At 41.0% G+C, this 25,644-nt stretch overlaps 1 protein-coding gene across 6 annotated transcripts in view; it reads left to right on the top strand.

The window, feature by feature from the left end:
* Positions 1-1,434: 1,434 nt before the first annotated feature.
* Positions 1,435-25,644, top strand: part of POC1B (POC1 centriolar protein B) — an 83,106-nt gene continuing 58,896 nt past the window's right edge. For 2 of the 6 annotated variants that reach the window (XM_039342298.1, XM_039342297.1), the window contains exons 1-6: positions 1,435-1,756; positions 4,724-4,808; positions 8,205-8,376; positions 9,616-9,795; positions 11,219-11,326; positions 15,632-15,747. In XM_039342298.1, coding sequence (XP_039198232.1) covers positions 1,742-1,756; positions 4,724-4,808; positions 8,205-8,376; positions 9,616-9,795; positions 11,219-11,326; positions 15,632-15,747 — 676 coding nt within the window. In that variant the 5' untranslated portion in view covers positions 1,435-1,741. The remainder of the gene's footprint in view (positions 1,757-4,723; positions 4,809-8,204; positions 8,377-9,615; positions 9,796-11,218; positions 11,327-15,631; positions 15,748-25,644) is intronic. The other 4 variants (XM_039342296.1, XM_039342295.1, XM_039342294.1 and 1 more) reach the window with 2 other exon arrangements.

The raw sequence follows: 25,644 nt of genomic DNA, 5'->3' as shown, positions 1-25,644 counted from the left end.
ATAGTTGAGCTATACTCCAACATCTTATTTCTTGTTTTCAAGTTATACAATCCAACCAGACTGTTTAGGTCAGTGATGGCAAACCTTTTAGAGACCGAGTGCCCAAAAACTAGCCCGCCCATGCTCCGCCTCCCCATCCCCCACACCACCTGCCCGCAGGGCCACTCACTGCCTCCAGGGCCTGCTGCAGATCGCCCAGGCAGCCCAGCAGTACTATCGCAGTCACACCCTCTGCCCGCGCCCTGCAGCATCAACTGTGCACAATGGGGTGTGAAGGCAGAGTCTTGTCTACGCTGCCTGATTGCCATGTCCTTGGCTGCGCTGCTCCGCGTGAGCCACACTCAGGCGACTCTCCTTCAGGGGGTCTGCTGGAGAGGAGGGGGGAGGCCAGGCTGGGGCAACAGCATGCGTGCCCACAGAGAGGGCTCCAAGTGCTGCCTCTGGCACCTGTGCCATAGGTTCGCCACCACTGGTTTAGGTGGTACCTTTTCAAAATATCCTGAAAGCAAAACTTAAGAGGAGAAAAATTCAATTACTTCCCCAAGGTAATTTTTGAACTGTAATTTGTGGGTTTTAGGATAGGTTTTTCTGTAAATGATAATATGAGCTAGAATCATCAATGTTAGTAGTGGAGTTTGATTTTATTATATGTTCTAGTGGTTTGCCCTGTGATCTTGGAGGTATTTTGGCTGGGGCTGTTTACTGTTAGCTGTTTGGCAGTTTCTTGATGGAGGTATTGTCTACTTCTTGATTGTTGATCTGAAGTTAATCTTGGAGTCAATGCTCATCTAAGTGTTGATTGATGATGGAAAGGTGTTTTGTTCTTTTTGTTCCCTTTTTGGTTCTAAACAAGGAACTACCAAACAAGCTAACAGTAAATAACATTAGCACTGATGTTACCTAGTTTGGGCAATGAAATGTACAAAGCCCAGAGTACCAAAAACTCTCATCAGATCATTGAAGCACCTGTACATAAGTTGTGTTTGCTATAGTTCTTATTCTATAATTTGCAGGCTTGAGAGAAATTAAGCCCTTTCTCCTTCTCAGCATAAATAAATCCAGCAGTGATACTGCTAAACAGCACCTGTCTCCCTTAGGACTTGGACTGGAGAGCGCTAGACAACCCTAGACTAGACTGGAAACTCGAAAAGGGATTGTGAAGAACAGGAGCAAACCACAATTCACAATAACAACATGGGCTGTCCTTGGAATCATTAGGATGATAGCTTCAAGGTGCTCCACTTGAAGAAAGCGTCTGTTTTCCGCATACTAAAACGGGATATAACAAAACCCCTCCAGCATAATTTCAAGAGAAAAACTACTCAGAGCGAAGAAGAGACCATTTTTTTCTTAGCGCAACCTCTCCTCCCTGGAAACCCGCCCGCTGTTCCACCAATCACCGGCGAAATGTGCTGGTCACGCGCGCGCTGTCACTAAGCAACAGGCCCAGCTTCGACACCCACTGCGGAAGGGCCCTATTGAGGAGAGTCGAGTACCAATGGCGTGGATGTCCGAGCTCGGCTTTGAAAGAGGCGACCCCTTTTCTCCCTGCCAGTGTGTGCCTTGTTTTCCTTCTCGAGGAGAAGCGGGGAAGGACTCGCTTCCTTTCCAAGGCATTCTCGTCGGCAGCGCAGGAGGCAAAGTCGGGGCTCGACTGATCCGGCCTAGAGCGCGGGCGATTTGATGGGCTCTGGAACCGGCTCAGGGAAGAAAGACCCCTCCTCCTTTGTCTGGAATCCGGATGGCGTCCGCTCTGGTACGGCCAGTCATTTGAGTGGGGCGCTGCTCGTTTCGCAGGTGGTTGTGGGTGGGAAGGGTCTCTCGCCCCCTCCACCGTATTGTTTCCTTTCGCTTTCGCTATTTGCTCACGTGTTTTGCCGAACCGATGGCTGGTAATTGACGATTGTGCTTTCGCAGTGCCTTGAATCACAAATCAACCACAAACTGCTTTGGTAGCCAGGAACGCTGAACGCATCTCGTTGAGGGCGGGGTGGGGGATTTTTTTTTTTTGTTCAGTGTTTCCTGCGAAACCAGAATATGGAATTGAGTAAACTATGATCTGATGAGCCAGGGCGGGGTGAAGTGCTAACACAGCCGAGAAGTATTTCTCCGCCTTGGTGCTGTTGCACTGAATAGTAACTCCTGAATTTTCAGCCCCAGCATCCCTGAAAAGCCTTTAGGGAAAAGGGCTACGCCGTACAGATAGACTATAAAGGACTGAGGTGTTTTTTTGTTTGTTTTTGATACGTACTTTTAAAAAGGGGGTTTAAACAGCTGTTGTGAAGGAAAAAGCTGCTTGATTTGGAGAAGCGATCAAACGGGAGCTACAGGCTCCTTTTTGGTTGCCACTCTGGCCTGGGAAGCTAAAGAATATCAATAGAAGAGAATATATGTAGTTTCTGATTGAACTGTGGAATCCTTGGTGTTCTCTGATCCTGGTTGTTTGGTTGCACTTTGCTTGAAAAGTCTGCAAGCAAATAGCCAACCTTAGAAAGTATCAGGGATTCCAAAGGATGTCAAGTTTAAATATTTGAAAAACTCCAGAGACTACCAATAAAAAAAAATCATAGAAAAAAACACTATCAAACCCTATTAACATATGATTGTCAGGTATAGCTGTGACCATGAAATTTTAGATTTTAGTTTTCTATTTTATTTTTGCTGTGCAATAGAGGAAAAGCAACTAATCCAGAAATCTTTTAAAAATTTAATTTCCAGTTTTTTAATCAGTCATGCTACTTGCAATCAAAAGATACCAACAGCTCCAACTTTGTCTTCCTGCTTAACTGCCTTAGCTACCACTACAAAAGGAATCATGTTGCCTCCTCTCTTTTTTTTTTTCTTGGCAGTTCCACATGTAGGGTTGGTCATAAAAAAGTTGCATATTACTCCCTCACTCACTCATTTGTCATTCTTGGCTATGTGATGTTAGGACTATGTTTACACAATCCAGTTTTCTATATCATCTGGTGAAGAAGGAAAAAATAGTTGCTCTTCCTTTAAATAGAAGCCATATTTTATTTCTCATTAATGCTGATTGTGAAGTTCACTTCTTTCTGTCTCCCCAGATAGTGCAGCATAGAAATGTTATTTTGATATTTAATTGATAAATATTTGAATACTGATTGCATTGGAGCCAATATCCTTCCCAAAGATAAAAATGTAATTCCATCTTTGTTTTTTATAACCTGAGTAGTAAATAATATTATATTTTGATTAAAAGTCCATCTCAATTTGCTGGTACCTAAAATGTTAATTTGTAGTTGTTTCATTTCAACTTCCATTGTGTTGAGCTTTCCTCTTTTCATGCTCCTTACCTTCCATGTACCTACTATAATTCTGTCTTTGCAGATTTAGATTGTCTTTTCCTCTATGGTAACGTCAACAAGTAGAAGTCCAAAAGGCTTTAATCTAACCACATTTTAGACAGTACAGGTAGTCCTCCACTTACAACCATTCAATGACAATTTGAATTTATAACAGCATTGAAAAAAGTGATTTATGACCATTTTCACACTTATGACTGTTGCAGCATCCCTATGGTCACGTGATCAAAATTCAGTGCCCTGGGGTCATGTGATTATTTTTGCAACCTTCTGACAAACAAAGTCAATGGGAAAGCCAGATTCACTTAGCAATTGTGTTACTAACCTAACAACTCAGTGATTCATTTAACAACAATGGCAAGGAAGGTGGTAAAATGGGACAAAACTCATTTAACAAATGTCTCACTTAGCAACAAAAATATTGGACTCAATTATGGTCATAAGTCGAAGACTACCCATCTTTGAAAGATCTTCAGCTTTACCTTTAGTAACATGCTGAGTGCCATCTAAGATGAGGGATCCATTATCCTGCACTGTATTATTAATCATTTTATTTTTTTATTCCTGTATTTTTACTCATATTCATCTCTATTCTATTCTTGGTAAAGTAAAGGAGTGGTTTACCTTGTTCTGCACTGTATGAATGGATGCTTTTGTCATTGTCTCTCTCTCTCCAATATATTCCTATTTTGAGCTGTCCAATATAAGTACCTTCTTTCTTTATTTGAGCAGCTGAATGACCTTCATCCCTTAGGTGACCCTGCTGGGAATTTATAACTCTTCACATATACTCCCAGCACACAATAAGGACTTGAGGAGCTATGGAAAATAAAATATGGTAATACATAGGCATGTGTTTCAATTGCCATTAAACAGCAAGGGCAATCCCATTCATATAGAGGGAGTTCAATATATCTTTTATCATCAGTAGGAGCACTGCTAGTGATACATTATGATATATCTGAAAGAAATCTTTCCCCAACCTTGGGAAACTGAGAAATGCTTGGTATTTGGCCAGCATTGAAGGTCCTGATTTTCTGGGGCATTCTGTTGGCCCCTAGTTTTTTACAGTGAATAAAAGCAAAAGATGCTAATTACTCATTTGGATTCTATTGGTCTCATGTGGGATATAAGAAAAGGGTTGAAACAAAAGATGGATTGTAGCATCTTCATGTTCTAACTCTTCGGCAATATATTACTATATCAAATTAGTATTTAAATAATAGTTCTTTATCAAATTTATGAACTGCCCATTTGACAAAAAGTGACTCTGGGCAGCATACAACAGTTGAAAAAAACAAATATAAAAACAGCAAATGTAATAGTATAAAAATCCACCTTAGAGTTAAATATTATAAAAATGAATATACATATTTGTATATATTTCTCTACTATAGGAAGATCCTGTTTTGATTCGTCATTTTAAAGGTCACAAAGATGCAGTCACTTGCGTTGCTTTCAGTCCAAATACTAAAATGCTTGGTAAGTCCACCTGAAGCATATCTGTAAATGTTAATTCTTTGATCTCATAATATTCTCTCTATAGATTAAAAACAAATGTAACCATGCTACTTGCTGAAGTCCATACTTTAAGACAATTATAACTCCAAGGCAAGAGGTGCCAATAGACTGGACAAGAACTCATGATCTCCCTGTTTCTATTTATTAGGATATAATAATTATTATATTAGGATAATTATTAGGATATAATAATATATCCTGAAGTTTTTCTTGTAATAATACATCCTAAATATGACGTTCTTATATCCAGATTTTAATCATTTGGTATTTGTCAATGTAAATTCAGCAACACAGATGATAGACAGATGATGACACTATTTCTTTTCAAAATAAACAATATTATAGGTAGTCCTTATTTAATTACTCTAATTGGGACCAGAAGTTCCATCACTAAGCGAACAATCATTAGACAAAACATCACGTGACCAAAATGCTTAGCAATGGCAGTTATACCAGTAGTAGTCCTAGTTACAGTCATTAAGTAAAGACCTCACGCTTCTCCTTCTCTGTCACACAAGCCTCCATCCCCACTCTTAATTATTTCTGTCTTTTTGGCCATCCTGCACTCAAAGCCTAACCCTGCAACTCCCCTGAGGGCCCCAGTCACTTTTGCTATCTTCTCCCCATTGCTACCAATAAGGTGTTCCCAGCAGAGGCAGCTTCTGGCCCTTTGTGAGGCCCTATAACTAACTAATAACTAAATATATTGTATACTAAAAATAATAACAAAATCAAAAGCATTATAAATAATGGAAGGACTTTATGCCCTATAAATTAGGTGGGATGTTCCTGAGCAAAATCGTTTGAGAATCTAGTAGTTTCAGGGTAGACAATCAGTTTTCAATCTGGAAATAGGTAGACCAAGTGGAAAAATAATACTTTTAAAAAATATATGTTTTATTATTTTTTTACATAATCACCTTAATATTTGGTAAACATTGTGTTGTCTGGGTTTATATTTAAAAACAATAACAATTAGTTTCTATAATTCTATAGTTCACATAATAGCTTTGCTTGATGTTCTCTTCTTCCAAAAATGTTCTCTTTTGCCAACTTGAATTAATACAATTCTTATTATTTGGATAAATAACAATTTAATATAAACATTTTTCTAATATTTCTGCCAATAATAACCACATTGATATAAAGCTTCTTTTCCAAATAATCATCTTGATTACCTTATCATAGATCCTGTTTAAAATTCTTATTTAAATTTGTTTTCTCCACAATATTCAAAACATTCTTACTGGTTAAGATTTTAATTGCACTTAAATATTTAAGTCTTTTTCCTCATATAGGCCATCCCAACACTTTTACATTTCTCGTATCTTAAAAAAAAGAAAGAAATAAGAAGATAGTATTCTGCTTAAAATACATATCCCTCTTAGACTAATGTACATTTATATCCAGAATTTTTCTCTTCTTTTTAACCATATTCAAGCATATGTTTAATCTTTAAGTATTCCATTTAATAAATCCAATTATCTAATCTTTTAGATCTAATCAAAACATTTCTATCCATTGGAAGTTTTCTCAAGATCAGTTTCACTTAAGTATCTAAAACATTTTCTTTATATAAACCATCCCAACATTTTTATATTTCTCATGTCAAAAAACAAAATACAAAGGAAAAAAAGAAAGAAAAAATATTGTATTACTTGAGGGGCTCATCCCTCTTAAACTAAAATTCATTTATATCCAAAATCTTTCTATTTCTTTAACCATATTCAAACAGATGTTTAATTTTCAAATATTCCCTCTGATAGATCCCGTCATCTAATTTCTTGATTTTTTTTTTGCCAAAAATCTTTCCTGATCAATATGTTTCTCTGAATCAAAGAGTCTTCCCATAATCTTGTGGATTTTGTTGTAGGTACAAAAGGCAAATCAGGTGAGATGTTTTTATAGGAAGGTTTTGCCCCTTCATATTCATTGAATTTTTTTTCCTTTCTCTCTCTTTTAATTTCTCTTATCATTTTTTGTCTCTTAAATTTTCGTAGTTCTGTAATCCATTTTGTCAAATCTTTTTTCTTGTTCTCAGACTTATTTTGTGATCTTAGAGTATAAGTTATCTTTTCCATGTCCATTATTTCCTGTAAGTTTTTTTCCACCTAGGTTGAGTCATACTTCCTTCTGTTGTTAGGTTCCATCTTTAAATCTCTCTTCTCTGGTTCACCAGTTGTCTGTTTTATCTGTTCACTTTCTATTTTTATTTTCTGAGAGTTTTTTGTTGTAAAGTTAAATTGGAGATGTATTCATTTATATTTTCAAAGTTATTTTTAATTTCCTCGTGGTTTGAGATCATTGATGTTTGAATTAGTTGCAGCATAGCATACATCTTCTCCTAGAAAGTATTTGTTTTTTCTTGGTATGTTCTTTCTGCAGATCTCTGGTTTTCCATGATAGTCAAAAATCAGGGTTTTCCTTTCTCTGCAAACAGCTTTAAAGTCACAGTTGAATAAGTATTTGTGATCCAGAAAGGTCATTTTTTTTCTTCTAAAGTTTATAATTCTTGCTTTGTAGGTAGCCCAAGATGTTTTCTTTTTTTGTCACAGCTGTTCTCTGTTATTAAGTCATTAATGGTCACCAAAAACAAGTCATCTTTTCCTGGGTTTTGCCAGTTCCTATATTGAAGCAACTACTATATTTTCATCCACCACAAGATATGAGCACTAGTTTGTTTTTCAGTTTTCAAAATAAACAATTGTTTTCTTCTATTTTCATGATTTAAAAAAGAAATCTTAACACATTCCACTAATTTCAAACTTATCCAGATTTAGGTCTTATATTCGTTTCATTTCAGTATATTTCTGTCCCCACTTAAAGGTTTAATTTGCCGCGTCCATCTGTTGGAAGGTGGGGCAAAGATCCCCCTCCTTCTCACTTTCAGAGGCTTTTTACTTCTTGGGTTTTTTTTCCTGAGGAAATCAATTATCAAGTAGAAGAGAGAAAATCACTGTTCTTACCCAGTTCCAAGCATGTTGTTTACAGTCAGCTTAAAATAGTGCTTTTGGGCTTCGGCTGCTTGTAGCTTGGGCTAGACTCTGAAATTAAGCTAGCATTTCTCCTGCTGGTTTCTGGAAAGCTTTTCCCAAACCGATTGGATCAACTGCCATCTCTTCGCACTCAGCAGGACTTCCCTCCTTCTTTCGCCTCTACGGGGTGACTTCAGACCCATTTAGGGTCCCCTAATAGGCAGAAATCATCCGTAGGGTGTGGAGCCCCGTGATCTCTTGGCTACTGGGCTACTGCGCAAAACCGAAAGCGGAAAAGTAATAATTGATGTGCTGATATCTATGTCGGATTTCTACATCAACTTACTTTTTGATTTAAAGCTTTATAATTCCTTCTTTGTAGCCACCTCTTCTCTGGATAGGTTTCTCATGATGTGGAATTTGAGGCCAAATTCAAAAGCCTTCAGGTTTGTGGGTCATTTAGAAGCTGTAACTAGTGTGCAGTTTTCACCAGATGGATACCTGTTGGCATCTGCTTCTGAAGACCGAACTGCCAGACTATGGATTCCTTGCATGTAAGTGGCATTGGTTCCATTTATTTTGTTTCAATTATACTTATTTTACATAAAAGTGACTTAGCCAATTTCTCTAATAGGAAAGCTAAATTAGCTAAAAGCTAATTTAAAGAAGAAACTCCTAAAGTGATTCTGGAAAATATCTTTTTTAGCTATCTATTTTATATACATTTCTGGATCAAGAAGTGATAAAATATCCTCTGTTAACCCCATAAGTCAAAATGTATGAGGCTTTAGTGCAGGGGAACTTGTTTAATATTTGTGGGGGTGAGGATTTTAAGATGATGAGATAAGATGATGAAATTCCCATGGCCCAGGCTTGTATTGTTTGAAATTTTGAGGCCATTTTTCCAATATAGTCAATGCATGCAATATACATTTTTTAAAAATATTTGCATGCCTCAAAATTGCAGAAATCCATATTACCAAAGTTTGGCAGCATATTTGGAAAGGAATCTCTAAAAATTGCAAAGAAATTATTGAGGGTCACAAATTGTACACTTTGGAATAACAAATAAGTACTTTAGCCTTTGTTAAAACAGAGTGGAAATAAAGGTAGTCTTCACTTAATGACCAAAATTACAAAGAACTTTTAAAAAGCCACTTAAGACCCGTCCTTAAAGTTAAGGCTGCCATACTTTCCCTTCCCCGTGGTCATATGATCTCATTTTCGATGCTTGGCAACTGGCTCGCATATTTACAACAAATTGCAATGTCCTGCAGTCACATACTGTAACTGATTTGTAATGATTTTTGCTGTTCTCTTGGAGAAAATGGCAAAAAACACCTATTAGATATGCTGGATTTGCTTAACAATCAGATGATTCACTTAGTGACTATACTGACTCATTCTACAGCCATTGTAAAATGGTCATAAAATCTAATCCAGTCACGTAGTGCCTCGACTTACAATAGCAGTGACTTATAACTGAAATTCCATGCCCTATTGTGGTTGTATGTTCACAACTACCTGTATGTTTTTAGCAATAGCATTTTGTTAGAGCGTGCCTAAGCTTATTCTCATCTTAAAACAATTAATATAATACTAATATTATTAATTATATTATTTGTGAAAGAATTCTATGATTGTTCACAGAAACATACCGTATCAGACATGAAATAAAGGTCTTTTGAGAATGCATCACTTTAAACAAGATAGATTGAGGCTGGAATCTATATTATTTTAAACTCATATGATTAGTTTTTGTGAAAACATATATTTTTTTAATTTCTTTATAGCCATGGTGAATCCACATCATTAAAGGGCCATACTGCTCCTGTCCGCAGTGTGAACTTCTCAAATGATAGTCAGTTTCTAGTCACTGCATCTAATGACAAGTCAGTGAAAGTGTGGAGCATTTGCAGCCAACATCTTTTGTTTTCTTTATCCCAGCATACACACTGGGTGCGTTGTGCAAAGTAAGTTTTTAATTCATTACCTTCCTAAAGATAATTGCTCTCATTGATAATGATCTCAAAATGTATAGTGAAGATATGGGTGCAGCATCTTTGCTGAAGCGTACCTAGATTATACGTAGAAAGGGCTTTGTGGGAGATTGTCTCAGAATCATTGCCCTGAATTCTAACATGGGAAAAAAGTTGGATGCAAACAAACAAATAGGTATGGTCTTTTACTTGTCATGTATTGAATATCTGAAGTTATCCCCAAATAAAACAGGTAATGTGAGCAAATAGTGTATTTATTTATTTATTACATATGCTGTATATGGTCACCATATGGGTAACATAAAATCAAAAGCATACTATAAAAACAATTAAAAATGATTAAAACAATAAATAACGATAGAAACAAAATCACAAGAATGTGAATCTTACACATAATACAGTCAACCTGCATACTCCCTATTACCAGGGGATCCCCAGGTTTGTTAAAGTAAACACATTTTAAGGATTTTCTGGAAGGTCATGAGAGTTAGAGCTCACCTAATCTCTAGAGGGATGATGTTCCAGAGACTGAGAAAAGGCTTGCGTCCTAGGTCCTGTCAAGTGGAATTCCTTTGCAGATGGAATCTGTAACATGCTTCTCCTGCCAGACTTGATCAGACAGGGAAATGTAATCAGGAAGAGGCAATCCCTCAGATAACCTTGGTGCATTTTAGGGCTTTAAAAGTCAAAACAAGCACTTTGAATTGGACCCTGAAGCAGACCACTCACAAAGCAGAATTGTTAACATGTATCCTTTTAAGAACATACATAATTGTGTAGGTCAATGCATTTTTCACCAGCTGCTGCTTACAGATACCTTGAAGGGTAGTCCCCCTGTAAAATGCATCACAATAGTCTAAATGGGAGATGACTAGGGAGGTGACTATGACAATTCACCACAGCCAACTCCCCACAGTCAACTCACCATGGCCAACTCGCCACAGTACAAGAGTTACAATAATATCGAAGAAACAGTACAATAGAATCATTAAAGAAAGGATGCCAAAGGAGGGACAAAACAAAATGTGGATGACAAAAAATAAAATATTTTTTAATTATTTTAAATAATTAAATTGAATTGTTGAATTATCCTGCAGTGTGTTGTCCCGTGGCCAGTTGATGATGGTGAGTTGTCCCGCAACGAGTTGACAGGCGAATTGGCCATGGTGAGTTAGCTGTGGTGATTTGTCCCATTCCACTAGAGCACGTCCTTATGAGCTGTACTTATGAGCTCTAGCTATTTTCAGCACAGCCGTAAATGGTAGTTGGATGGACCAGTTCAGTGTCAATTCCTTAATGCTTGTATACTGTATTATCACCAATTTTACAACTGAAGATCATTTAAATATTATTTCTAAATATGCAGATCTTCCCACCTCTCTTTTTTTCTTTCTAGATATTCACCAGATGGAAGATTAGTAGTGTCTTGCAGTGAAGATAAAACTGTTAAAATCTGGGATATAAGAAACAAGATATGTATTAATAATATAATAGATTATGATGGGTAAGTTATATTTATTTAAAAACAAAGGAAAATATGTTATTGATAATTATAGCTATAACAGCAGGTAGTGGTTGAACCAGCACAAAAACTAAACTGCTGGTTCCTTTTATTTTGATTGTGCTACCTTGTTACTTAATTTTTCCAAGTTGTGACCAGGACTTTCTGTAAACACCATACAACAGCAATTCCTTTTTGTTTATCAAACATCCCAGCTACTTTTACATTTCTTAATATTTTGGTAGATAACAATTGAATATAAATATTTTTCTAGTATTTAACAACCACATCGTCCAGGAAGGTCAATTTTTTTTCCTAAAGTTTATAGTTCTTACCTTGTAGATAGCCCAAAATATTTTCTTTTTGTTTCAGCTGTTCTGTTTAGTTAAGACATTGAAGGTCACAAAAACAAGCTATCTTTTACTGGGCTTTCTGTCAGTTCCTGTATTAGAGCACCTACAGTTGTATATTTTCATCCACCACTAGATGTCAACACCAGTTCATTTTTTCAGTTTTCAGAACAAACAATTACTTTCTTCTATTTTCATCAATAATCTTTTGAAGAGAAAATCTTAACAAATTCCACCAATTTCAAACTTATCCAGATTTAAGTCTTATATTCATTTCATTTCAATATATTTCTGTCCCCCATAAAAGTTTAATTCACCGCTTCCTTCTGTGGGAGGGGGGCCAAGAATCCCCCTCCTTACTTTCGGAGGATTTTTGCTTCTTAGGTTTTTTTTCTTTTTTCCAGGAAATCAAATATTAAGTAGAAGAGAGAAAATCAATATTCTTACCCAGTTCTGAACATGTTGTTTACGATCAAGCTTAAATTAGTGCTTTTTGGCTTCGGCTGCTTATAACTTGGGCTAGACTCTGAAGTGAAGCTAGCTTTTCTTCTGCTGGTTTCTGGAGGGCTTTCCCTAAATGACCGGATCGACCGCCATCTCTACACGGTCGGCGGGGCTTCCCACCTTTTTTGTTGCCTCTCTGGGGCGAATTCAGGTCCATTTAGGGTCCCCAAACAGAAAAGAATCGGCCATAGGGTGCGGAGCCCCACGCTCCCTTGGCTATTTGCGCTACTGCGCAAAACCGGAAGCCCCAAATATCCCAGCTACTTATTCCTTAAACATAAGCAAAGATTATTGAGGTGACAAGACAAGGTCACCTCAATTCCTTCTTCTTTCTCCTGACCATTCAGTGGCTTGAGATTGGAAGTACATTGAAATAGAACATTTTTCTATACTTTTGAATATTATTGTCTAAGATTCTTTAATTATATATGTATGTTTAAATCTATAATGTTGGTCTTAAGTGTATCTTTTGTTAAATGCTCTGCTCTCTACAATATTGGAATCCTACTTTAGATATAAGGAAACAGCAAAAAAATGCAATGGCCGTATTCTCTTTCAGACTGGCTCAGGTTTTCTTCCTTGGTTATGGCTGATAGAACATCTAATGCCCCATTATGTTCAGTCCTGAGTTGAAATTGGTCTGGAGCATGCATATGCACACATAATATAGTTTGCAAATTTGCAGATAACACCAAAGGGAATTGCCAACACTTTGGAAGATCAACTCAAGATTCAGAAAGATAGTACCATTCTATACTGCACTAGTGGGGCCACACTTGGAATACTGTACCCAGTTCTGGTCACACTATAAAAAAGATACTGAAACCCTAGAAACAGTGTAGAAAAGAACAACAAAGATTATAAAGGGTCTGTAGGTCAAATTGTATGGTGAACAGCTAAGGGAACTAGGTACGTTTAGTTTAATACAGAGAAAGCTTGAGGTGACTTGATAGTTGTCGTCCAATACTTAAAGGGTTGTCACAGGGAAGAGAGGGTTGATTTATTCTCCATAGAACTGAGGGCAGGACAAGAAGCAATGGGTAGATGCTTGTTAGAGGGAGATTCATCCTGGAACTAAGAATATTTCTAATAACAGTCAATAAAACAGCTTGTCCCAAAAGTACATTTTCAAGAAGCAAGTGGACTTAATTGTTTTTCTTTGAAGACGTTTTGCTTCTCATCCAAAAAGCTTCTAAATCTCTTAGATAGTGGGGAATGGAAGGATTTATATTCCTTGCAGACAGCTGGTCATTTGCATTATTTTAGAAAGTCATTGAGGCCACGTGGATGTTTGTCTGTGTCCTCAGGGTCATACACAGGGTCACAAATTGGTGTGGCGCCTTCTTGGAACTGTTGAAAGGACTGTGTTGTGGAGCTATGCTTTCTGCCCTGTGTCCCTTCAATGTTGTATCCTTCCATTCCCCACCATCTAGTCCAGAGATGGCAAACCTTTTAGAGACCAAGTGCCCAAACTGCAACCTAAAACCCACTTATTTATTGCTGGATGCCAGGTGGGCGTGGCCCACTGGATGGGCGTGGCTGTGGTGGTCATGGCAGACTGGGTGGGTGTGGCCAAGTTGGGCGTGATCACCTCGTTGATGCCTGTGGGGGCTGGGCAGGTTGGGGGAGATCCAGGGGGTCTCTGGCAGGTGGGGTGGTAGGTAGGAGGCTCATCCTGCGGGATGAGGCAAGGCAGGGCAGGGCGGGGATGCCATTGTCGCAGGGCAAGGCAAGGCAGGGGCCGGGGCATCGGCTGCCTGACACTATCAGCCCCTGCACACACAGGCCAGTGAGCACATGGGGGCCGACAGTGTCCGTCAGCAGTCATAGCCTGCCGGCCCCTCGATCGGCACACTCTGGGGCACACTCCGCAGCCTTCCACCAGCAGTTCAGAGAAGCCACCTCTGAGTTGGATGGCCGGCCAACAGTTGAGGAGGCAATGCAGTGGGTTGTGCCCAGGAAAAGGAGAGCATGCGAGGCCAGGAGGGATGGGATGGGGGGGAGGGAAACCAGCCATGCTGGGATGCATCTGGCCACATGGGACCTTGGCAAGTTAGCGAGCATCTGTTTGAAGAGGGACGGTTGCCATCTCCGGGGCATGGTGCGCGTGCCCACAGAGAGGGCTCTGATTGCCGCCTTTGGCACGCATGCCATAGGTTCGCCACCACTGATCTAGTCAGAGCTGAAAAAGCTTCTTGGATAAGAAGCGAAACATCTCCAAAAAAACCCAAAGTCCAGTTGTCTTCTGAAAGAGCACCTTGGGCAACCATGACCTGAATGACTGAGAATCTCCACAGACATTTAGCTATGTACTTTGAGATGAACACCCTTTGAATGGTGTGGGAGTATGAATGGATTTTCAGAAAAATTGCAGACTACAGGAACCATTTGCGCTTCAGTCAGTTTGAGATGCAAACACAAACTCACCCCCAACAGCCTGTGCCTGTGTTCAACAGTGAAAGGCTGCAGGGCAGAAAACATCCTGCAGAAAGCGCAGCTACACAACACAGTCCTTTCAGCAGTTCCAAGAAAGCTCCACACCCATTTGCGCTCTTCAGGTGACCCTGAGGACCCAGACAAACCTCCAAATGGCCTCAATAACTCTCTAAAAGAATGCAAATGACCGGCTATCTGCAAGGAATATAAATCCTTCCATTCCTCACCATCTGGTCAGAGCTGAAGAAGCTTCTTGAAGGAGAAGTGAAATGTTTTTAAAGAAAAACAAGTCTAGTTCTCTCTTGAAAAGTATCTTTGGGACAACCGTGACCTGGATGACTAATAATTTCAATAGATAGTGGAACAGCTTGCCTCCCAGGATTGTGGGTGCTCCATTGCTTCAGGTTTTCAAGAAAAAATGGACAACCATTTATCCAGAATGGTATAGGCACTACTGCCTTGGGCAGAGGGTTGGATTAAAAGATGTTCAAAGACCCTTCCAGTCCTGTGATTCTATTTTTCTATTATTTCAGTTTTTAAAAAGTGGTAATTTTCATGAGCAACTTTTCATAAATACAACTTGCTTTGTACTGGCATTTAATGCTCAAGATAGCATATAATATTTAGGAGGCTCTCGTGCAGCTTCTCATATCTTGAGTTCCTTTCTTAACTATTCTCCATTAAGGTTGGTAGGAATTGTAATTCAAAATATCTAGAAGGACCTAGGTACATTAGTACTTCCATTTAGTAAATATCTACAAGTTGATAACATAAAAAGGAATATTTCTTTTGATACCTGAATGCTATCTTACAGGCAAGATGAGAGAATTTGGCAAGGGAGATCCAAGTTGAGATATTTAATAATAAAGATATTAATATATCTCAGGATTATTTATTTTACACAAATGTGGGAAAACAGAATGGGACTGCTTGTGTGGCAAAGATACCTTAAGAATTCATTGAAATAAACAGATGATTCCTTCACAATAACTACCATTATTTTTAATTTTGTTTATAGTTTTGCAAACTACGTAGATTTTAATCCTGATGGTACATGTATAGTTTCTGCTGGTTCTGATCACACAGTGAAGTTTTGGGATATTCGAATAAACAGATTACTGCAGCGTTATAAAGGTAAATGTTTATGCAGCACAACTTGATTGTGTTTTGTTTCAGTGCAGAACAAATACCCATATATAGAACTTGGTAGTTCAAAATAAAATCTAGGAAATAGATATTCTATTTCTAAATACTCTACTTATAATTTTATCCCTACTAAAATTACTGTTTTTAAATTCAATTCTTGCCCTGCTCATATTTTATACCAGCATACTTTAATAAAATAGGAATCTATTCCAAAGTGCATTTTTAGAAATACTGTGCAAATGCCAATAATATTTTAAAAGTGGTATATTCGATTAGTATAGGTTATTGGTTCAAAGCTATGTAATATACATTATACCTAACAGCAAATTTTGTCTTTCAAACATTTTGAAGAAACTAGTTCATAAGGTATCTTGGGCCACTTGACTAAATAATTCTGTTCCTGAAAGTATTTCATTGTCTGTAACTTTCTGAACCTATTGGCAAGGATGGTCTGACTCATCCGACAAGATGTGTCAAACTTGTGCATTACGTTCTGCTGGGAAGTATTTTTCTGCTGATGGGTTGATTCAGCGTCATGTCAAGGGGTAAAGTCTTAGTAATAGGAACTCATATGAACTCTCTCATGAAAAGAATTTAACTGTTCCATAGAAAACAATGGAAGGTACACTTGTTCATATATTGATTAAAAATTGATTTATAATTATTCAGTGTAAGTGTCAGGACCCACTTCAACTAATCACCCAAGAAAGCAGAACTCTTGAAATAGGCATTGTCTCAAAAGGAAACTTTTATTAGGGACTAGTGATAGCAGGGAATTTAAGTCGAGTTCTGAAGAAAAGCCCGCGTGAACAAGATAATTAAACAAGCAATATGCCCCCTCCCACCAAAGTCATAATGTCAATTTGAAATCCAGCCAATCCACAGGTGGCCTGGTGGGCGGCTGACTGGCACGGTAGGTACACATCTCAAGGTCACACATTCCATACTCAAAAGGAGGCCAGACAAAGAAAGGAGAAAGTGAAAGTTAACACTATGAATCCCCCATGCACCCCCTCCCCCCAACAAGAATGGCAGGCCCCAAAAGGATAGAAGAAAGGAGAGAGCAGATGAGGAGTTTTGGGGTCTGACAGTAAGACTATACCTCAATTTATGTATTATTTTGGTTTGCTATTTTTTAAAGACATTGGTTTTAAGTGTTTGTATTTATTCTTATGTGTTGTTGACTTTCTTGTAAACTTCTCTGAAAAACTGCTATACAAATGTGTGTGGTTATGTGTATAGATAAATTCTAAACTAAGATCATAGTCTAAATACTGCTTCTGTTTTTAATGGAAACAATTAGCTGGAACATGTCCATCCGGTTTAGAGCATTTAAAATTTTTAATAATTAGAATACTATTGCTATACCTTCTGTGATCGAAATCTACATACAGTGGAAATTGATAAATTGTTTGAATTGGGACAGAATTCCAGATGAATACGTTTATAGATACTCCATAGATATTACTTAAATTTGTCATTAATCCATATCCCAAATGAAATGTTCATTCTCTGTACAGTTGTCATACAGCTTCCACCTTAGGAAGAAAATAGGAATATTAAAAATAGCTAAATAATATCAACACCATTGTATATTCTTTTCACAATCTAATAATAGTAATAATAATAATAACAACAACAACAACAACTTTATTACGGTCATAGACCAGCAATAGACGTCACTTTTTACAATATGTTAAAAAAAATAAAAATAGTACTGAAATTAATGGTAAATAATAACATCCCTGTTAAGAAAATACATGTTCTCAAAATGTTAGGGTCATTCCCTAGTTTACGTGAGTGAAAAGCCGATACGTATGTGAGTAAATATAATGTTCCAAAAATTATTAGAGATATCTCCAAAAAATTGGCACAAGTTGACGGCTATAAATCTCTAACTATATTTTTTTCTTGTGGACATTGCAGCAACACAGTATTTTGCCACTGCATGCGTGATAGAAGGGTTTGAGTCCTGGAAGAGAAAGCTTACATAAAAATTGTCTGCCCTCCCTGGCAATCTCTCTAATAGGGAAAGAATATATGCTGACCTATAAACTCGGTATAACTCACAATACAATAAAACGTGCAATATCTTTGACTTCTCCTTTACCACATATACATACCCATTCTGCTATTGGTGTTCTCTTATACCTGCCCTGGAGGAGTGCTGAGGGAAGATTGTTAAATCTGGCTCTGAAAAAAGCTATTCTTTGTTTTGGGAAGGTCAGATCATTCAGGTATCTTGCCAATTCCCACACACCCTGTTTGATTATATCTCTACTGTGGCGAGGCAACCTATTTAGTTTTTCTTAGAACTCTATGTCCTTCATTCTATTGAATACTACTTGCTTTGCTTGGTTAGCCTAGGGACATTAAGAATACCGAAGAGAGTCCAGTTTATGATCTATCGCCTGCTTCCAGGGGAAGGGGAAGTTGTCAGCCAGCACTAATGGGGACAGCCCCTCTGGAAAGAAATGCATTTTAAGCCAGTGAATGATCATCATCTTCCAGGCTCTTACCTGAATTTGAGGCATGCCTGTCTCAATTCTTAATTGGGCATTTGGGGTTCCTTTGAGTGCAGCTAAGATGGCTCGCAGGAATTTGGTTTGTATGGTTTCTAGCAAGTTTTTCTTTGCAGGGATTCCTGTTTGTGCCCCATATAGAATTTGCGCCAATGTTTTGGCCTCAAAAAGTTTTAAGGCAGCAGGTACTAATTGACCTCTGCCTATGTAAAAGTAATGTTTAATTGCATTTAAGGACCTATTGGCTTTTTGCAATGTATGATCCAGGTATGCCTTCCATGTCCCTTGTGAATGGAAAACCACCCCAAGGTATCTAAATGTTCTAACCTGTTCCAAACTATGTCTTTCTATTTTCCAGGAGTATTGGCTGGGTCTTTTAGCAAAATCTAAAATTTTTGATTTATCAAAGTTAAGGACCAACTTGTTTTGTCTGCAATAGCCAAGTGTTGCCCTAATTGCTCTCTTCAGTCCTACAGGAGTTTGTGAAATAATGACCGCATCATCGGCATGTAGAAGAATCGGGATCTTGCGATGTGCTAGGTTGAGCGGATGCAGATCAAGGTTCTGTAAGAGATCGATCAGGGGGTTGATATAGAAGTTAAAAAGGAAGGGGGACAGGATGCAACCCTGCCATACCCCTTTTTGTACCCTTACTGAGCCGGTTAAAGTCCCTTGAGGATTACACCTCACTTTCAAGGTGGAATTGGCATACAATTTTTCTATGAGGAAAAGGAGGCATTTATCGATAGTAGTACCTTTTAATTTCTCCCATAGGGTGTTCCTAGATATTGAGTCGAAGGCCTGCTTAAACTCAAAGCCACAAAAAGAGGATTTTTTTTATATGTGTATTTTGGTACTAGATGGTGAAGTACCAAGATGATGATGATGATGATAATAAATAAAGTTGGAAGGGACCTTGGAGGTCATCAAGTCCAACCCCCTGCTCAGGCAGGTAACCCTATACCATTTTGGACAAATGACTGTCCAGTTTCTTCTTAAAAACTTCCAATGTTGGAGCATTCACCGCTTCTGGAGGCAGATTGTTCTAACTGTCAGGAAGTTTCTCCTTAGTTCTAAGTTGCTTTTCTCCTTGATTAGTTTCCATTCGTCGCTTCTTGTCCTGCCTTCAGGAGCTTTGGAAAATAGCATGACTTCCTCTTCTTTGTGGCAGCCCCTGAGATATTGGAACACTGCTATCATGTCCCTCCTTGTCCTTCTCTTCATTAAGCTAGACATACCAAATTCCAGCAACCGTTCCTTATATGTTTTAGCCTCCAGTCCCCTAATCATCTTTGTTGCTCTTCTCTGTACTCATTCTAGACTCTCAACATCTTTTTTACATTGTGGTGACCAAAACTGGATGCAGTATTCCAAGTATGGCCTTACCAAGGCGTTGTAAAGTTGTATTAATACTTCACGTGATCTTGATTCTATTCCTCTGTTAATGCAGCCTAGCACTGTGTTGGCTTTTTTGGTAGCTGCAGCACACTGCTGGCTCATATTTAAATGATTGTCCACTAGGACTCCGAGATCCCTCTCACAGTTACTACTATTGAGCAAGGTACCCCCTATACTATACATTTGGTTTTTCTTGTCTAAATGTAGATCCTTGCTTTTTTCACCATTGAATTTCATTTTGTTAGATAGCGCCCAATGTTCAAGTCTGTCCAAATCTTCCTGTATCCATCGTTGATCTTTCTTCTCTAAAACCGGCTTGTTCATCTTTAATTATCCCCCCCCCCCCCGAAATTAGCCAGTCCTGAAGTTTATAGTTTAGGTATTTGGCATACATTTTACTAATAACACTCAGAAGACTAATGGGTCTATAATTGCCTGGGTCATTTCTACTATCTTTTTTATAGATTAGTATGATAATTGCTAATCCTCAATCTCTTGGCATATGGCCCGTTCTATCTATAAATGTAAACAGAGATGCTAAAAGTGGAGCCCACCAACTGGGATTATTTTTTATTATTTCTGGCAGGACATTGTCAGCACCAGGTGCCTTATTAGCCTTGAGGGCTCCAATCAATCGGGATACCTCGCCTGGTGTAACGGGGCCAATAAAGGGTTTGGTCCAAATTAATTTGGCTCTCATTAGTTACATAGTCGGGGTTTGCATATAGCTCTCTAAAATATTCTTCCTAGGCATGAATCGGTACCTGATTAGTTGGAGGTAGGGGGGATTTCCCCAGTCCTCTGGTGATGTGCCAAAAAAGGGATGTATTTTTTGTCCTGACTGATGCAATTAGTCTATGCCAAGACTCCTTCAGAGTCGCCCTTTTCTTTTCTTTTAGAAAAGTCTTATATTGTGCCTTCATCTGCTTTAAGCAGTGAGTGTAATCCTCAGAAGGGGCATTTTTACTTTTTCCGTATTCGTTGTTATATGATTTTTTTTAGTTGCACGCAATCCTTGTCAAACCATTTTTTATTCTTTAAAACTGGCTTTTTTGGGTGAGTTAGTATTCTGTTAGTGAGAACTGATTTCAAATTTAAAATTAAAGTTTCAAACCCCTCTTAAGTATGATCCTTCAAACTTATTCCTTAATAGAGATGTATGTAGTTCTATGGTTTCTGGGGCTAAGATCCATTTAGTAACTTCTTTTGCATTTTTCTCTGTCCATTTAATTTTTATCTGGGTATTTTGGTTCTCTAACCTGGGTAGATAGGTTGAAACAGCCCTTAGCAGTTTCTGGTGTAATGTAAAAATAAGGATTAATGGATCATGATCACTTTCCAGTCATGAGTTTACCTCCATCTTCTGCAGGAACTTCAAGAGGTTGTATGATATTATCCAATAATCAACTGTGGATGTTCTTTCTGCTCCCCGATACGTATAATCTGCTGGGTGGTCATCCCATGTGGAACCATTAAGGATACAAAGGTCCAAGCGTGCAGTCATCTGTCTTACACACAGACATGCCTGATTTGCCTTGGTGTCTTTAAATTGTCTGGAATGCAGGGGTTCTCCTGGTACATTCTCATCATAATGGATCTTAAACTGATTAAATAATTGTCAAGCCCCTGAGCTTGCCATGGGCCGGGAGATGGGGAGCATGCAGCCAGACGCCACAGGTGACGTCCTCAGAGGAGACAGAAGCCAGGAACACTCCTCCTAACAGCTGGACAAGGGACTAGATAAGCAGGACGAGGGAGGGATTGTGCCTTACCTTGGCTGTGTCTCCCTTCCTCCAGCTGCCTCGTTATCAGAACAAATGGCTGGAACGGCAGAGGCTCCGTGGGTGTGTCTGGAGGGGGGGAAAGAGTGGTGCACTACGCCTATTATCCATAGGGACCAGATGCTGGCTTGCTAAGTGGGGTGGGGTTGGTGGGTGGAGCACAACTATGTAAAGCACTGGGAGCAATTCACTCCCAGTGCTGACTTTTGCATTAAAGTTTGCTGGTCACCTGTTCTTTCTGTGTTTGGAGTTTATCAGCAGCTGGCAGAGGACAGCTGACAGTAAGTCAGCACTCCCTTTATTTTCCTGTTCCCTTCTTCTTGCCTGTTGCTGTGACTGTGATTACGATGGCAGAGGGTAAACAGGAGGCTCCTACTGGGACAGTTGAGGCTGATCTACCTGGAGTAACAGGGCCTTAGTCTGAGGCCCGGGAGGTGCAGCCAGTAGTCAGTCCCAAGGCAATGGAACCACGACCTGCAGCCCCTACAGGTGAGACCCAGGGCCCTGGGGTTGCTCCAGTGTTTGGGGAATGGTGGCACACCCCTGCATTGGCCAATGTGGAACTTGGACGGGTAACAACGCCAGGACCTAGGGCGTCTTTGATGGACTGGCAGGAGAGATGGCTGACGGGAAGATGAGGATGAATGGAGCTATTCCACCGCTCCTGGCCAAGACGCCATGGATGTATTGAGGGACCGGTTCGGGGAGGTAGGATATCAGGACACCTCCTCCTGGCTACGATGGATGGCTACGAGAGAAGAAGCCCCAAGGCATTGGCCGGAGGCACCGTCCAGACATCCTGACTCAGGCCGGTTCCAGTTGGTCAGTCCACGGCTGCGACGGCCTTCTGCTCCAGAGTTATCCACGGTAGGAGGGTCTTCTTTGGCTGCACCGCAAGTCCAGGCTCAGCCTGCATGGATGGATCGGCCAGCCCCTGGGTCGTGAGGGTTGCCTGCTGAAAGGGGTTCCGGCCAGCGGGATGTTGGTTCCAGTGTCCAGGTCCAGCCGCCTACAGCTGACACCTTTCATGGCCCAACCCAACCTATAAGACCCTGGGGTCAGGGCCTGATGTGAGGTCCACCACCCATACCGGTCATGTTTGACGGGCATCCGGATCACCTGGCAATGTTCTTAAGCCATGTGGTCAGCCACCTGGATCGATATGCTCGACTCTATCCATCCCAATGGGCCATGGTGATGGTGTCCACAGAACTGCAGGGTGAGGCAGCGGCACGGGCAGCGGATCTGTACAGTGATCATGCTTGGGAGCTGGCTAACACTGGGTTGTTCCTGGATGCACTGCGCGCCCGCTTTGAAGACACCACCCGGGCTCAGCGCGCTGAGGCGGAGTTGCTGGCACTGAGGCAACATGGTCGTGCAACTGACTACGTCCATGAGTTCCGCAGGGTTGCAGGGAGGCTACGGTCTTGGCCTGAATGCTTGCTTGTTCATCAATTCCGGGCAAGTCTGGACCGAGAGATGCGTCAGGCTTGCGTGTTCCAAGGGGTCCCCAGTTGTCTCCAGGACTGGTTCCGGGTTGTTATAGATCTGGACACAGGTCTCCAGGAGTTCCGGGGCAAGGGAGAGGAACCGCCCATACCAGGAAGACCGCTGGCAAAGCTACGGGAGGAGGGGAGACGGGGTCCACCTGCAGATGTGGGCTCTTCTGCCCCTTCCGCCAGGGTGCCATTCCACTGTTTCTTATCGATGTTTGATAAGCAAAAGGGTGGTAGCAGAGAGTGGGATAGAGTCCAGCGACTAGCCCACCTCATTCAATTTGAGCAAGTGGACGGGTCTCTCTTGGGAGGAGCGCCAGCTAACCTCGTAACAGAACCCGTCCGACTGGACATGGGATCCCATTGGGAGGTTCTCCGTTTCATAGTCATCCCGTCTATGACTGAGGCGGTGATTTTAGGTTTGGCATGGCTGGACAAGTGGGGTCCTACGATATGGTGGGAAGGGGGTTACCGAAGGCTATGCATCGGGGTGGGTCCCCAGGCCCCTAATCAGGATTTCGGGGAAAAGGGGACGGGGTGCAAGGAAAAGAAGTTCGGGTTGACGGAATCCAGGGAAGAAGCCTCCTTTCCAGAGATCTACAGTGATCTAGCTGAGGTCTTCAGTGAGCAAGAGTGCAACATTCTGCCACCCCACCGTGCTACTGACTGTGCGATTGATATCCTGCCAGAAGCTAAATTGCCCAAACCCCGGATGTACGCCATGACGCCCAGGGAGCTGGAGGAGCTACGAAGTTACATCGACCAGAACCTGGCCCGGGGGTTCATCCAACCAGCTCGGTTACGAGTGGCCGCCCCAGTCCTATTCAAGGAGAAAAAGGACGGTTCCTTATGGTTCTGTGTGAACTTCCGCGGGATTAATGCGGTGTATGTGGAGCATCTATACCCACTCCCGTTGATGAAGGACCTCCTGGCCCATCTGGGTGTGAGGAGTGTGTTCACGAAGCTGGACCAGCATGAGGCTTACTACAGAGTCTGGGCAAAGAGTGGGGATGAGTGGAAGACAGCGTTTAACTGTCCTCTCGGCAGCTACTAATTCCGTGTGATGCCTTTTGGCCTGCAGAGGGCCCCCGTGGTGTTTATGCAACTCATCAACCAGGTGTTGCATGAGCACTTGTACCAAGGGGTCCTTGTGTATTTGGATGATATCCTAATTTATACAACCACTTTGGAGGAACACGTCCACCTAGTTAGGCAGGTACTGAGGAAACTGTTGGATGCTTGCCTCTTTGTGAAACTCTCTAAGTGCTAGTTTCACCAGGCTTGGCTGGACTACCTGGGTTACAGGATCTCAGGGGACAGCGTAGAGATGGACCCACACAAAGTGAGAGCAGTGTTGGAGTGGCAGGCACCTCACACTCGTCACCAGCTACAAAGCTTCCTGGGCTTCGCCAATTTTTGCCAGCAATTTATTCCATCATTTGCTGTGGTAGCCCTTCCCCTAACTAACTTGTTACGTACGAAGCACACTGCGAGTAAGCCACGGCCCAGACAACTGCTGGAGTGGACGATGGCCTGTCAGAAAGCATTTGAGGACGGAAAGCCCTGTTTGCCAAGGAACCGGTCCTACTCCACCCTGATCCTGAAAGTCCTTTCGTAGTCCAGGCTGACGCCAGTGACGTAACTGTGGGGGCTGTGTTGTTGCAAAAGAACAGCCAAGGCATACTGCAGCCATGTGCATACATGTCGCGGAAATTTTCAGCTGCTGAGAGGGCATGGGCGATTTGGGAGAAGGAGCCTTTGCGGTGCAATGGGCTCTTTCAACATGGAGGCATCTGCTGGAGGGGGCGACCAAGCCATTTGAGGTGTGGACTGACCACAAGAACCTTGAGGTTTTGCAAACGCTGAGATGCCTATCACCTAAGCACGTCCGGTGGGCCCAATACCTCCACAGGTTTCAGTTCACTCTGAAGTATGTGCCGGGAGGGAGGAACTTCCTGGCTGATGCATTGTCTGGCATGCCCCAATACCACAGCAGGCGGGAAGAGGTACAGGCGATTATGCCGCCTTACCAACGGGGTCGCTCGAGCGGTTCCATGCCAGTTGGCGGGTGACTTGACCCAACAGCTACTAATGGCCGTTAAGAATGATCCCTGGTTGAAGGACCATCCCGGCATCTTGACACAAAGGGACGGTTTTGCATGGAAAGACAATAAACTGTACGTACCAGAGATACTGAGGCACTTGGTTCTCAAGCATTGCCACAATGCCAAACAGGCGGGCCATTTTGGCTTCCTAAAAATATTACATCTTATACAGCGTCAATTCTGATGGCCCCGGATTAAAGTGGACGTAGAGGCCTATGTGAGAAGTTGCCATGTCTGTGCTATGGCCAAGCCCCGTACTGGAAAGCCTTTGGGTGTATTACAGACAGTAGCAGATCCAACCCGACCCTTGGAGGTTATAGCCATGGATTTCATTGTAGATTTACCAGAGAACTGAGGGTACACGGTTATTTGGACCGTAATTGACTTGTTTTCCAAACAGGCCCATTTTGTTCCTTGTAAGGGGCTACCGTCTACTCGGCGTTTGGTCAGGTTATTGACCATATCTACTGGGTGTCAAGCCCTGCGGGGCTTGCCATTCACTGGTGGGGGGAAGTCGGAAACCAGTCCATTGCTGCCGAACACAATTGCAACGCTGCACGGGTCCTCGCATCAGCCAGCACCA

Source organism: Crotalus tigris, unplaced genomic scaffold (genome assembly GCF_016545835.1).
Source record: "Crotalus tigris isolate CLP2741 ecotype Arizona unplaced genomic scaffold, ASM1654583v1 scf7180000017785.2122318, whole genome shotgun sequence".
Taxonomy (NCBI): Eukaryota; Metazoa; Chordata; class Lepidosauria; order Squamata; family Viperidae; genus Crotalus; species Crotalus tigris.
The sequence above is the reverse complement of the archived record's forward strand: the minus strand, read 5'-3'. Positions and strand labels throughout refer to the sequence as shown.